The 15,153-nt window shown below is 39.9% G+C and overlaps 1 protein-coding gene across 1 annotated transcript; it reads left to right on the top strand.

Moving 5' to 3' along the window:
• The first annotated feature begins 778 nt into the window (after positions 1 to 778).
• CYP27B1 (cytochrome P450 family 27 subfamily B member 1) lies at positions 779 to 14,301 on the top strand. Its single transcript, XM_089693057.1, has 9 exons — positions 779 to 1,052; positions 4,090 to 4,280; positions 5,510 to 5,706; positions 6,772 to 6,972; positions 9,008 to 9,171; positions 10,716 to 10,882; positions 11,505 to 11,586; positions 11,742 to 11,939; positions 13,010 to 14,301. Exons 1-9 carry the CDS (start codon positions 849 to 851, stop codon positions 13,121 to 13,123), a joined length of 1,518 nt encoding a protein of 505 aa, XP_089549183.1. The 5' UTR covers positions 779 to 848; the 3' UTR covers positions 13,124 to 14,301.
• The last annotated feature ends 852 nt before the right edge of the window (positions 14,302 to 15,153 follow it).

Here is a 15,153-nt window from a genome sequence, read left to right as displayed (position 1 = left end):
CACACACACACACCATACACACAGCACACACACACACACACACACCATACACACAGCACACACACACACACACACACCATACACACAGCACACACCATACACATACCATAAACACACACCATACACAAAGCATACACACCATATACACACATCACACACCATACACACATTACACACCATATACACACAACATACACACACACCGCAGCATACACAACATACACACACACCACACACAACATACACACACACCACACACAACATACACACACACAACATACACACACACCACATCACACACCATACACAACATACACACATCACACACTGTACACACACACACACCATACACAGAGCATTGGCCGAAGAAGCCGGTTTCCTCCTCGCTCCTGTAACAGAAGGAAGGTGATGAGAGGAGATCGCTGTTTCACACTGTGACAACCATCCCAGCAGGTGACAGGACCTCCCCCACCTCCACTCCTGACTGCCCCTGTCACCAGCGGACCACGTGGAGGGCAGGCTGTTGCCATCACTTCACACATGCAGCCCCTGGCCAATAGCCAGCCACGAAACCACGCCCTCTGCAAAGGTACTGGCTGCCGGGCGCCCCTGTCTCGTCTTGGCCACGCCCCATGCCATTAATACCTGACGGGTATGTAGTATTTCTCGGGAAGGATGATGAAATTGATTGGGGGATGACATGAGGGGCGTGTCTTTGGTGTACACATGCCTGGTGTTGTGTAGCGGGGAATATAGTATGTTTCTGTATAAATAGAGGCGCTGGCACTGCAGGAGGATGCTGCAAGCAATCTCCCCATCTGCTCCTTGGCCAGCCATCCCCGGGCAGTATGGCACAGACACTGAAAGTGGCGCACAGGTCCTCCTCTGTATTCAGGACCCTGACTGAGGCATGGACGGAGTCCTTACAGAGAAGACCAGAGACCGTCATCAAGAGGCACAAGTCCCTGGCAGACGTGCCCGGTCCCTCTGCCATCAGTTTCCTGACTGATATCTTCTGCAGAGGAGGCCTGTCCAGGCTGCACGAGTTACAGGTAAGAATGAATGGATATACACCATACAATCTGATTGTAAAATCTCCTATAGACCTACCATCATCTGTGTAGTGCAGGGGCTTGCCTGATTGGATACCAAAGGAAAGGACTGTTTAGGTGTGCCCTGATATTACATAGTTTTGGTAAATCAAAAGGAGACCAGAGAGATTGTCCAATCAGATTGCATAGTGTATGGCAAGCTTTAGGCCATGGGTACTCAATCTGTGTCCCTCCAGCTGTTGCAGAACTACAAATCCCATCATGCCTCTGCTTCTAAGAGTCATGCTTGTAATTGTCAGCCTTGCAATACCTCATGGGACTTGTAGTTCCACAACAGCTGGAGGGACTCAGGCAGGGACAGACTGACCATTTGGAAACTCAGGCACTGCCCGTGGGCCCGGGGTCAGTAGGGGGCCCCATGAGATGCCCCTGGTACCTTTTTCATAGGCTTTTTTTAGTTTGGGCAAGGACACAGGGGCCCCATGATGCTCTATTGCCCGGGGGCCCCATGAGTTGTCAGTCTGCCCCTGGACACAGGTTGAGCACCCATGCTTTAGGCTGACCATACACGATGCATTCTGTTTGTACAATCTTCTTTTGATCTCCTATCAATGATCTAGTACAAGGACCTGCCTGATTTGATACAAAGCGAATGGATTGTTTAGATGTGTCTACATATTACATCGTTTTTGTAAATCTATATGAAATTATGTAGAGTTTGTACAATCAGATTGTATAGTGTATAGCTAGTTTAAGGGGTTATATCAACAGACTTTGCTTTACTGTGTTTGGATGCATTTCTATTGACCAGTACACATGGTAGTTCAGAGGCTGCGTTTCACCTGATTTGCGTTGCAGTGCGTTTCTTTGGACGCCCGCATGTCCTATTGAATTGAGTTTGATCTGCAGGCACAGCAGGTCTAATGTAGCCTTTTCTTGTCAAATGCAACTTTTTCCATTTAAACGTTTGAAAAGCAAACAGCAAAGAACGCCCAACAACATGAACACCCATCACGTGACCTTCCATTTATACTATACAATGAGAAGGGCCATGCTGGACTTATTAAACATCTTACAATTCTCCTAGGATACTGTGGGCTTCCCGTTGTACTGTGATTGATTTCTGCCACATTATACCTTTGTATATTGTATTATAGTATATGATATGATTGCACTTCTACATGATTAATAATAATAATAGAATATGTATACCATGGGAATTCTAATAGGAAGCCCCTTTACTAGTAATGTATCACTTCTGGGTTCTGGTTATTAAAAACTATTTAATGTTTTTAAGCCTTGGTTCAAACTAGAATGAGGGAAATCCACAATCCCTGCATGTTTCCCACACTGTGTTCAAATTGCGCTGCCCTTGCGATCTGCAGTGGGTGTAAGTCATTGCTAACGACACCCCAAACGCAAGTCGGAAACACAGTGCGTTTGCCTGCACTAGATCACATGGTACAAAATGACCATGCAATCCGGTTGCAGTGCGTTTCTAAAATTGGTGTATGCACTTTTTTGGTGCAATGTGGTGTGATATGAGCCAATTCAGAGTGAATTAGCACAAATGGCACCACACTGAATTGTATGTGAATTGCACAGGAATGTGTAGCACTTCTTGTGCAATTCATTGGGGTTGATTTACTAAAACTGGAGAGTGCAAAATCTGGTGCAGCTCTGCATGGTAGCCAATCAATGTCTAACTTCAGTTTGTTCAATTAAACTTTGACAAAATAACCTGGAAGCTGATTGGTTTCTGTGCAGAGCTGCACCAGATTTTACACTCTCCAGTTTTAGTAAATCAACCCCAAGGTGTGAACCTAAGGCTAAAGCCTAACTGGGAACGTTGGAAAAATTTCCCTTTCCGTTGGGCTGCACCTGCACTGCAAGGGTTAACTGCTGCTTTAGATCTAGGGGGCATCAGAAAAGCAGGTTTACTTACCCGATCCTCTACTCTTCTGCACTGATAGACCGGTCACTGCAGCATCTTCCCTCTGTGCTACACCAGTCTAATGTCCTGACATCATCAAGAGTGATGCCGGGTCCATAATCCTGCATTGGACATGCCGATGCTTTAAGAACTGTGTAAAAAGAAAAAAAAACCTCTGCATGTTGGGTCTGCACTTCTACCTGTGTACAAATGCTTGTTTTACTGAATGAAATGAAGGCAGGTGTTCTGAATGACCGATCCTCCTTCCTATAATGGTAATATACCATTCCCATGGTCATCAGGTTGGGATTAACATTCCTATGTAGGTAGTGTGCTGACAGAATTGGAGGACGTGCCATTATTACTGTTGGTGGATTGCTCCTACTTCAGCCTTTGCCTGCATGGAAGGATAGACACAGAATCTATTCATTGTTCAATACCCGAGGCTAAGGCTAGACGTACTTACTAGATGTGATACGAATACTGAGTCATCTTATTTCCTCTCTTACTAATTTCCTTTTCACATAATACATGAGGAGCCTCATTTCTGGAATATGCATCATCACTTTCCTGACCACAAAATGGGGTAATGCTTTTCAGCACCACACTGGGTGGACAAGGATGATCAGCTCGGGTCACATACTCAGGGCTGCAAGTATTGCGTGTTACCTGTCACTTCAGGCAGAGCTCACAGTACTCATCAGAGGGACACTTCTAGTTAAAACAACTAAACAAGCTAACCTGTAACATTCAGTGGATCAGAAGGCTTTTCTTATCAGTTGTCTATACAGTATTACAGTATGCAAGACTGTATATATACTGTATGTATATAATTTGATAGAGTAAAAAGAGTTTATATATATATATATATATATATATATATATATACACACATACAAACAAACATATATCTATGAAGAGAACAACATGGTGGGCACACATGGAATGTTCTTTTTTTGTCGTTCAGCCCATGGGCTGAATGCAGAAAAAAAAAGAACCTAACATATTCCTCTATTCACGTCGGGCGAGACCAATGATTGGTAGACTATAATTCTGTGAAATGAAGTAATAAATAATAATAACTACTTCTATATGTATCTTCAGCTGCAAGGAAAAGCCAAGTATGGTCCGGTGTGGAAGGCAAGTTTTGGTCCAATCCTTACTGTTCATGTGGCAGATCCAGCACTGATTGAGCAGGTCTTACGACAGGAAGGAAAACATCCCATTCGTTCGGATCTCTCCTCCTGGAAAGACTACAGGGAGTACAGGGGACACTCATATGGTCTGCTTACTGCGTAAGTATCCTCTAAATACTTCTCATTATGATCATAGTACTGATGCGAGGGCTGGGGTCCACGAGCTGATTTCTAAAACTAGAAAAAAGGACTGAAGATGTTCCTATAACAACTATTCCAAATCTGTGTTTTGTTTTTGTAATGCAGGTTAACCTTTAGGGTTGTTTCTTGGGGGCCTCAGTTTGTGTAAGAGCAGCAAGCTTCTATGAAACGTTCAGCAAGCTTTTGCAAACCTTTCGGGAAGCTTCAAAGCAGCTTTCTGTAAGCCTTTAAAGCACCTTTCAGCTCCTTTTGGAAATGTTATACGCAGATTTTCATGTAGATTGCCACTCTAAACAAGCTGCTAGCAGGCTTCAGCAGTCCTTCAACAAGCTTCAAGTAGTGATGAAGCTTGCTAGCAGTTTGTTTAAAGTGTCAATCACCACTCCCAAACCAGAGCTGGATGGTACTTTAAAAGCTTCAACAAAGATTGCTAAAAGCTTTGCAAAGGCTTTGCAAAAAGGTTGCTGTTCACACTGCTCTTATACAAGCTGAAGCCCATGTGAAATAGGACTTATATCTAATAGCGCTTCATCTTTAAACCATATACTATCAGGGCACTGCTACTAAAAACATTCATATTACCTGTACCTGCTAGGGAACAATTAGTGATATCATTGTTTATTCATTAAATGCTTAACTCCTGGCAAACAGATAACACACAGTTAAAGTATATGAACTGTTTTAACAGCCAAACCTTGTAATTCAGACATTCCTGCCAGAAAGCACAGCCAGGTCTTACTGCAGACTATACAGCAGTGAAGAAATAAACCTTGGTTTGTGACTTTCTACAGCCTGTTACTGGTAATGAAGGAACTGCAGCACCTAATGAGATCACCCCTGTTTTCTGCTCTCCTGTAAGCATGTTCAGTGTGTTAGACTGACAGTATTGTGTAAAGCAATAGAACCTGCTTGACTGAGGTTGCTGCTTCTCCTTCTCTTAGTCTGAGCACTGCTGTGTAGGAGATTACAGATGGCTAATACCAGGACAGGTTCAGGTACTCATGCCATTTGTATATAAAATCAGTTGAATACTATTGAGTTAGGATAAGATTTCTGTTTCTACGGATTCCTGCACTATGCCGATTAGCACTGCTTTACTAAATAATACATTTTATTTTAGGTATAACGCAGGACCTATGTGATTGTGTATAGGAGTGTTATTAAATATTATTCTCTGATGTTTGCAGTGAGGGAGAAGAATGGCAGCAGTTCCGCAGTATTCTCGGGAAACACATGCTGAAACCAAAGGAGGTGGAGGCATACAGTGATGTTTTCAGCAATGTGGTTGGGGATCTCATAAAGAAGTTAAATCACCAGAGGAATCAAAATCCAAATCAGGTTGTCAAAGACATTTCCAAGGAGTTCTACAGATTTGGCTTAGAAGGTAATTATTCATTATATAGATTTGTTAGTGTCTTTTTTTTGTACTTATTGCAACCTTGTAAATGATCACACTAAATGGTTCATTCATCTACAAAGGAACACTTGGAAATGTTTCAATTCACCAATTATGAAAGTAACATTTTCATGGAGTCTGGCTGTGTCCAGATAATTGTAACAATTTAGAAATGAATTCAGTGTGCCAATAAATTGAGGCCCCCCATGTGCTGCAGTGTCAACATCATTATTAGGCCCCATTGACACTTGAGTGTTATCTAGCTTAAAGCTCCAAAACGCTGAACATCCAAAATCCATGGTTTTCAGTTGTACCTGTTTGCAGCTATACATTTTCTTGCATGAAACTTGTAGCTCGTAGATCTTTTTAGCTACGAGTTTCAAGCTGCAAGAATTTGTGGCTCCAATAGACTTCAATGAGAATGCATGAAAACGGGCATATTATGCAATTTTTCCTTTAGTAACTAGTTCAAATATTTAAATTAAAGAAAAAACTCAAAAACCTCTCTAGAGATGCTAAAAAACCAGAAAAACTGATCAAAGACACTCAGCTCAAGTGTGAATGTGGCCTTACAGGGGGTTGATTTAGTAAAAGCAAATAGACTGTTCACCTTGCTAGAGAAGTTGCACTTTGCAGGAGAACGTTCCCTGGAGCTTAGGGAATGAGGTGAAGCTCTGCTGACTTCCATCATTCAGTCATGTGCAAGCAAAAAAAGCAGTTTTTTTTATTTCCCTTACATATGATTCGGTACTCTTTGAGAAGTGAATTTTCACCACATTCACTAAGCTCCAAGACAAAATCTCTTGCAAAGTAAAGAGCTATGTTGTGGGGTTTCTGACTCCATGCAGCTGTTGTGCAGCCAATAGGGTGCTTTATGCAAAGATGTTAAGGATTTAAACTTTCTAACTCCGATTTCCCACTACTGATTACATACACATAGCAATGTATTACAAAATGTGAGCTGTGTCTCCACAATTCTCCAATCTTGCCTCATGTGTAACAGATTCGGGTTGTGCTTTTTCTGATAACTTTTCCCACTCTGCATTTTCCTAGGTATTTCCTCTGTCCTTTTTGAGTCACGAATTGGTTGCCTGGAGACCACTATTCCCGAAGAAACTGAGAAATTCATTCAGTCCATCAATACTATGTTTGTAATGACCCTTCTAACCATGGCCATGCCCAGATTTTTGCACAAAATATTCAGAAAGCCCTGGCAAAAGTTCTGCGAGTCCTGGGATTACATGTTTGCTTTTGGTAAGTTTCAACAGTCATTATGATCTAGTGCAAGGGGTACCACTGCTCCGGGTACCACTCCATTTGGTGAACTAGCTAATATTGCATAAAGCAGAATTTTCCACCCAAATATTTTTCTTCTCTCTGGACTACTGCAAATGATTGAATTATGCCATCTTCTCTTTAATATATGAACTGGACCATTATATGGTCTTGTAAGGTATATTAAGGGACCACTATTAAGTTTTTGCACCAAAGCACTTGGTTGTTATTTACACAGCTCTCTTTGATTCAGCAATAAAACTATTCGCCTTCCTTCAAACTGCACTACATACAAAACACAAAGGAGAATACCCAAACATCCCTTACTTGGTACAAATGGTTAGTAGGGATGTGTTTCCCATTAAGGGTTTGGGGGACAGGGCTTGAGGCAACAGGGGACGGTTCCAACATATGTTTTCAGGTTATGTTTCTACTTGTTTTGTTCTCCGGTGGTTCATTCTGGACACTTGTGGGTAAATTCAGAAGCAAATCTAAGAGAAGTGATGTTGCTGATGGTGAGGTCATATCAACAGACTCATGTCATCTAAAAAGAGTCAAGAGACTCCCTGTAGATGGAGTAACTAGTAGTAGTTCAATTGGACTTGTTCTGTAATGTTACTTATGTTTCATAGCCTATGCAAGCAGCATGTTCAGTTCTATATGAGTGTTAAATGAGGTACCCCATCATTTATTTCGACATTAATCAAATCACCAACATCTCCACATTCCATGGTGATTGGATTAAGGCATCTAAAGGTGTGGAAATAAGTGTTGGGGTACCTTCCTGCCAATCATTAGAACTGAAGAAATGGCTTCGATAAGCTATGAAACGTTAACCATGCAGCTTATTTTTTTGTGAATAATTAGCGAGGCTGATGTAAGCTGTGCTTTATCTTTCCTACCACTCCAAGGTCTACAGTAATTTCCTCTTCTAGATGGTATGAAGGACACAAGAAAGTTTACATCAGCCAGGTTAGGCTTTCATGGTGCCGCTTCTGTGTTTTTTTTTACCTATGACAGGCAAACACTGAAAGTAGATGCTACTGCTGTGTATACATTGATAAAGCCAATTATAGTGTATATTTAACTTTCAAGCATTGATTCTTTTTTTTTTGTTCGCTTAAAATAAAAAGAGACCTAGAAATCAGCAACATGTTACTTTATACAATCTATAATAATGCTGTATTAGTTTGCACAGCACTTTTAAAAATAAAGGGAGACAGTATAGTTACAGTTTGATATTCCCCACTTCCTGGAACAGGATGGCGACATTGTTCGTTCTGCAGTGAAAGCTCACAGAATCGTTGTCACCCAATGGTAGTCCTAGATGGATATGCAGTTTTAAATGTCCTTTAAAGTGGTTGTAAACCTGAGACATGAAATATGAACAAAGGATACCCCTATATAGTGTGTAATTGTCTCAATCCAGAGCGCTAAGTGTAATTTCTGTCTGCTATCTCATTATTCTGCTATCTGTCACTTCTGACAAGTTTTCCTGACACCAAGAGAAAAATGGTGAAAGGGGAGAGCACAGCCTGTGATTGACGGTCACATCTCTGACCTGTGCTGTGTGTTCTGTGGAGGGTGGGTGTGCCTTGTTGAGTGTAATGTCAGCTCCCCATCCCCTGCTTTTCAGAACTGAGAGAGCCTGTGTAAATTCTACACTTTAAATAGATGGCTGTGGATAAACAGCTGATATAGGAGGATTTGTTTCATCTCTGTGTATCACCTGAGGCCAATCACTTCACTGGGTATATGTAAGGGTTTACAACCACTTAACAGTTACACATAAATGTGCCTCCATCATTAAACTAAGCACACATAGCATAGCCCTTCAGTAGACTGACACTGCATACACATAAAACTCAATTGCTGAAGATTGTTTAAATAGATGGAAACTTCACACATCTTTAAAATGAAAGGAAATCTGGAAAATAAATGTATTACTTAGAAGTTGTTAAGAATATAAGATGGTATCTGTTTTAGTCTTAATAAAATATTTTATTTTTTGCAGCTAAAGGACATATTGATCAAAGAATGGCTGATATAGCTGAGAAAGTGTCCCGAGGTGAGAAAGTGGAAGGAAAATTCCTTACCTATTACCTGGCCCAGGAGAAATTACCCATGAAGGCAATCTATGGCAATGTCACCGAGCTGCTTCTGGCTGGAGTAGACACGGTAAGGGACCATGTATTTTTTACAGCATATCTAATGTAAACCTGATATACAGCATGAACATTGGAGATACTATACTCTGATTACCACTGAGGCCTTTCAGAATTGATGTCAAGCCCTGCCTTGTGCTTTACTTCGTCTCTCAGCCTGAAAGCATACAAATAGATTATTTAGTTTTTACTTATCATTTGCCTCCCTGGATGAGGTAGTAATACTGAGGTTTGGTTTTCAGCATCACTGGGGCAGACAATAATATGTACCGGTAATTGCTAAAGTTCAGTAAAATATGCTGACCCTACATACATTTTATAAAAAAGACCTAGGCTGCTTTCACACTGCTCCATGGCAAAAAAACGCAGTAAAAAGGCATATATGTTTTTGCCACATTTCTGGTGCAATTTATAGTTGCCTGACATCAGCATGCACCTGTGAAACGTGGACATGTTACTCAAAAAAGCCCAGTTGCACTTTTGGTACGTATTTGATACGCTTTTAATGCTTTTTAATGGGGAGGTGCATTTTTTAAAGCATGCACAAAAAATGCAGCAAGCAAAAATGCAACTGAAGATTTCAATAAGATTTAAAGGGATCCATTTTTCTTCTGCTTTTTTTAACTGAAAAACTGATGAGTGTGAAAAGGCCCTTACAAGGATTGCTTGCACATTTAAGACCATTAATTAGCATTGTGATGTTTGTTTAAAATGAATAAAAGGAAAATATAGATTTCCAAATATCAAATTAAATGTTCATAGAATCTAAAGATTTGTAGTGTCTGAAATATGATATATCTGTAAGGCTAGATACACACTATTGCGGCTGTTGCCACATCCGCAACCACCCACAGCCAAAATGCTCTTTACAGACAAGCGAGGCTGCCATTTATTCTTAATGGCACTCCCACACATCTAAAAATGCAGTGGGGGTACAGGAACCGCTGGGAAATCGCAATGTGCAAAAGCACCATGCGATTTCCTAGCCACTGCGGTTTAAAAATGGTGCATAAAATGCTGGCACAGCAGCCTATTCAAATGAATGGGCTGTCGTGCCCGAGCAAACACCTAGTGTGAACCTAGGATAAAGTTAAATATCAGTCAAAACTTTTTTGTTTACAAACTATTTTATTAGTTTTTATGAAATAGGCTGAAAAGACAACATTTCAGCATCAAGTAACATGTAAAACAGAAGCAAGGCACATCTGTAAGATACATTCCAAAAAGGTACAATCATGTAAGGCATAAAAATGAAGTGTATGAGCAAGATAGGTAAGAGGGTAGGCAGAACAAAAATGGCACATCAGTCAAAGCTTAACCTTTAGGTACCCACAAAGAGCACTGCTTACCTGCTCAGTACTTTAGTTTTAAATGCAGTCATTGCTGAAGTTCATCAATACACTTCACTACTTTTGGTCTGTACTCTCGCTTGTAATGCATGAGAGCTGTTCCCGAACACACTCACTTCGTTGCCTTGAAAGTCTCATATAAAAATGTATTTCTTACACTGTATTCAGGATTCACCTGCTATAATAAACCTTTTTATATTTATGGCAGATATCAAGTACACTTTCCTGGGCCCTGTATGAGCTAGCAAGACATCCAGAAGTACAGTCTGCTCTGTATAAAGAGATCACAGATGTGCAACAAGGACGGATGATTGCAACTGCAGCTGATGTAGCTAAAATGCCCCTGATGAAGGCTGTTGTAAAAGAAGTATTGAGGTAAAAATGACATAAATACAACAATAGAAGTTCAGTAAAATACAAGGGGTGCCTAAGGAAAGGCATGTTGGAAAGACAGTGAAAATTGGGGTATATTGTCCAAAGTAAGTCCAATGAGCTGTGAAAATACAATAGGCAGCACTATATAATTGGGTAGTTTCCAGTATTAGGATGTTCTAAGGAAGAGAATGTATTAATACATTAGCAGTGGACATTTATGGGTGTTATGCAGCTCCAAGCAAAATTGTTGATGCTACTATCACATTAAAGCCCACTTTGACTTTTTGTTTAAGTCCCCTGGCAAAAGCAAATCCTGCTGCTCTGTCCTCTTATGCCAATCAGCAATCTGTGCTTAATGGACTGATTAGGAGGGACTGAACTTATGCCCTGAACATAGGACTTGCATCAGCAGAGAGAAAACTAAGTGCCAGCTCTAATTACCATTGCATAAGGAAATCCTTGTTGTGAACCCCACAGGGGCCCCAAACAGCTGCTCTGTCTAATTATTCCCCTAAAACATTCAAAAAGCCAATAATGGAAAGTACTGTCTTGCTAGGGGAATAACAGATTGAATTGTTTAAAAAAAAAATCACCATTGTAACATTTTTTTATATCTTTGTAGGTTGTATCCTGTAATTCCTGGCAATGCCCGAGTTGTATCAGACAGAGATATCCAAATAGGAGAGTACACAATACCAAAAAAAGTAAGTTAAGCATGCACTATTTACTAGATTGCTAGAAAACTACAAATTTCGCTGTCATATAGTAATTGTGTAGACAGTCTGTAAATATGCTACACACAAAATAGTAGGCTTCCTTTTGTAAGGGCAAAACATTAATCCATGCATTATTCTTTCAGACACTTATTACCCTCTGCCACTATGCTACATCACGTGATGAGAAGTTCTTCTCAGACCCCAATGAGTTTAAACCAGAACGCTGGCTGAAGAAAGATGAGTGCCACCATCCATATGCCTCTATCCCATTTGGATTTGGAAAGAGAAGCTGCATTGGGAGGCGGATAGCTGAACTGGAAGTTTACCTTGCTCTTTCACGGGTAAGAGGACTTTACCAACTTCTTTTAGAGTGTCAGTCTACACCATAACTGATATTTTAGTTTGTACTACATAATGATAGGTAAAGCTCCCACATTTGTAAATCTCTAGCAGCTCTGTTGGTGATATCTCTGTGCTAGAATGTATGTATCTACATACGTGTTGTGACCATCCTTAGGGGTCCCTGCTCTCTGTGATGGATTTATACCTATTTTATATTATGTAGCAGGGAAGGCTGGAATTCAGAAAGGAAGGCAGGAAAACCCAAAACTTCCAGGTGTACAGTGATCAAGAATTATGTCAGGAGATATAACTGACTTATCCCACCAGGGTCCACATATACCCGGCAGCACAGTGGTTAAATGGTTAGCTCTTCCGCCTGGCAATACTAGGGTCGTTGGTTCAAATCCCAACTACAGCACCACCTGCCTGGAGTTTGCATGTTCTCCCTGTGCCTGTGTGGGTTTCCTCCGGGTACTTCAGTTTCCTCCCACACTCCAAAGACATGCTGGTGGGTTAATTGAATCCTGTCTAAATTGGCCCTAGTATGTGTATGAATGTAAGTTATGCTCCTTGAGGGTTAGGGACTGATGGGAATGTACAATATATATGTAAAGTGCTGTGTAAATTGATGGCGCTATATAAGTTCCTGAAATAAATAAATAATTACCCTTTAAAACATCTAGGATGGATGAGATATATAACAAATAATAACAAAATGTTATGAGGTAAAGAGTTTTGTGAGCAGAATATCTGTGTAACAGCTATAGCAGAGACCATAATAGCTCATTTGGATATTTGCTTCAGTCCCTAAGGACATTGCATATTTACCCGATCTTAGTACTAGTAAGCACAACCAGATACCCAAGGCTACAAGAAATATGAAAGGCTTATTGGCAATCCAACCCACTAACATGTATTAGAAACTGAAAGATCAATTATTGGGCGGACATTTTTATTACTGTGTACATTGAAAATCACCGTTTATGTCTATTATGATATTTCAGTGGACAGTATTTTTTCACTGTAGGTTTTTTTCTTGATAATAAAGGCCTATTTATATCCTTTGCAGATCCTTACTCATTTTGAAGTTCGACCTGAGTGCCCTGCAAGCTTGGTGAAACCTATGACCAGAACCCTTCTAGTACCGGACAGGAATATCAGCATTCAGTTTCTGGACCGTTAACTTAGTCTGCTATTGTTTGTCATTAGAAGTAGACTTTCCTAAACCTGGTCACCCTACGAGGTGTGTAAATGTCTTGTTTTGAGTCCCTAATATCCAGAGAGAAATCATAAAGGAGCACCAACCTCATCTTACAGCTCAAGGTTATGTACCATATAGTTCTAAGCATAGAACATTACGACTGTGAACTTATTTTATACTTAGAGAAGCACTGAAGTATTCAAGCAATTTCTAAATAACTTTTTATAAAGGTTAGGGTAGTTTAACATTTTACTTTTTTGGAATGTACTACTGTGGGGCATAGCAGAAAGATACCAAAATTCAACTCATACAACCTCCTAAAATGTCTACAGTGCCCAAAATGAAATCTTTGCACAAAGATGGCACATGACTGAGATCTCATGGTTTCTTGTAGATACCTGTAGACATTTTGATAATTTGTCATAAAGCAGAAGAAAACTGCAACAGCCAGTACAAACATACAACATGCCTTTTTGTCATTGTCTTGCCTTACAATACCAGAATGGTGTTAAAATTTAATTCAACTAGGTCCAGATGGAAATTAAGACAGCCAATACATTTAGGACAATGGTACTCATCACAGTCAAATCCAATTGTAAATTATTGTCTTGCATACGCCAAGCAATGGACCTTTGGTGGCTGTGCACATGGGTGTACAAGAGAAATATGTGAGCAGATGACATACAGGGTTGTTCGTTGTCAAGCCAATATGAGTTGCAGATTATATTTGTATATACAAACACACACTAATTTATTCTTTCACCACAGTCCTCTGTTCCCTAATCTCCATTACCTCCAATGATTTAATTGGTGCTGTATATTATATTTTTTAATAACTCCTTTATATATGTATTTAAAAAGTATTTATTTGTATGCTGGTACCTTGCCTTTGTATATTTGCCTTTGTATATATATATCTATCTATAATAAGTATATTTTAATGATATTGTGCATCGAAAAAGTGTTTGTATATAGACCAAAATTTTTACAATCTGTTGTCTTTTTTATATTTTTGTATATTTATTTTATATTATATAACTAAATATATGTTTTTATATGGAAAGCAGTGTTTTCCTATTACCTTCTGCAAATAAGCATTACAAAATAAACTGTAGAAAAATGTCTTTAAATGAATTTGTAATAAAAATTAAAATGAACAATTGTTATTTAATATGAAGTTTGAAGTGAAGACATTACATAGGGGTGATTGGTAACCTACACATAATACTAATGGATGTACTTACAGTATGCACACAGATTATCCAAGATATTTTGGTTTCGGTTGTGTAGATGCAAAGAGGTCGATCAAACATCCTTTCAGTCCCATTTCCTTTTTGAGACTCAACTTAGAGACTGTCTCCAAAGTGAGGGGAAGGCCCCTCTTAGACAGAAGGGAACAGATTTTCCTATTGGAAAATAACCTTTACCTCTTGTTCTGGCATCAACTCTTGTCAACAACTTATTCTCTGTTATCAGGATCATAAGGATGAATCTATCCATCAGAACGCACACAGTATTAAAAACTTGGCAGAGGTTCTAATACTTTATTTCAAAACAAGAAAAAAAGATTTGGCTATACATGTTAAAGCCTAAAGTGATTGTAAAGCCTCTTTTAATTGAACAAGCTGAAGTTAGAAAGTGATTGGTTACCATGCAGAGCTGGCATCAGATTTTGCACTCTCCAGTTTTAGTAAATCAACCGCAATGGCTCCTGCTGCTGCCTGAGTCCACTGGAAGACCAGGAAGTGAAAGGAGAAGACCTTCAGCTGGGACAGCGCAAGATCGCTGAAAGGCTCAGATGGTATGGGGGGGGGGGTCGGCTGGGGGTAAGGGAGGAACAATTAGTAGGGAGCATTTTACATTTTTACATTAATGTAGGAATGCATTAAAGTAAAAAACTGTTAGACTTTGGAGCCATTTTAAAGTTGATCACAGATGTTAGGCGATGGATGGTGTATATATGATTCAGCTTGTTCTCCCTGCATTATGGAGACATAACCATGCCCACCAAG

This window comes from Staurois parvus, unplaced genomic scaffold (genome assembly GCF_062004578.1).
Source record: "Staurois parvus isolate SC_StPar_1 unplaced genomic scaffold, SC_StPar_1.0 ptg000023l, whole genome shotgun sequence".
Classification (NCBI taxonomy): Eukaryota; Metazoa; Chordata; class Amphibia; order Anura; family Ranidae; genus Staurois; species Staurois parvus.
This window is presented reverse-complemented; position numbering and strand designations above follow the sequence as displayed.

Bases quoted from the DNA above. Each gene is read 5' to 3' on its own strand.
- CYP27B1 (XM_089693057.1), top strand. From the start codon at position 849: ATGGCACAGACACTGAAAGTGGCGCACAGGTCCTCCTCTGTATTCAGG. The intron at 9,172-10,715 runs GTAAGGGACCAT...TATTTATGGCAG, and splicing joins TTCTGGCTGGAGTAGACACG to ATATCAAGTACACTTTCCTG. The intron at 11,587-11,741 runs GTAAGTTAAGCA...TTATTCTTTCAG, and splicing joins AGTACACAATACCAAAAAAA to ACACTTATTACCCTCTGCCA.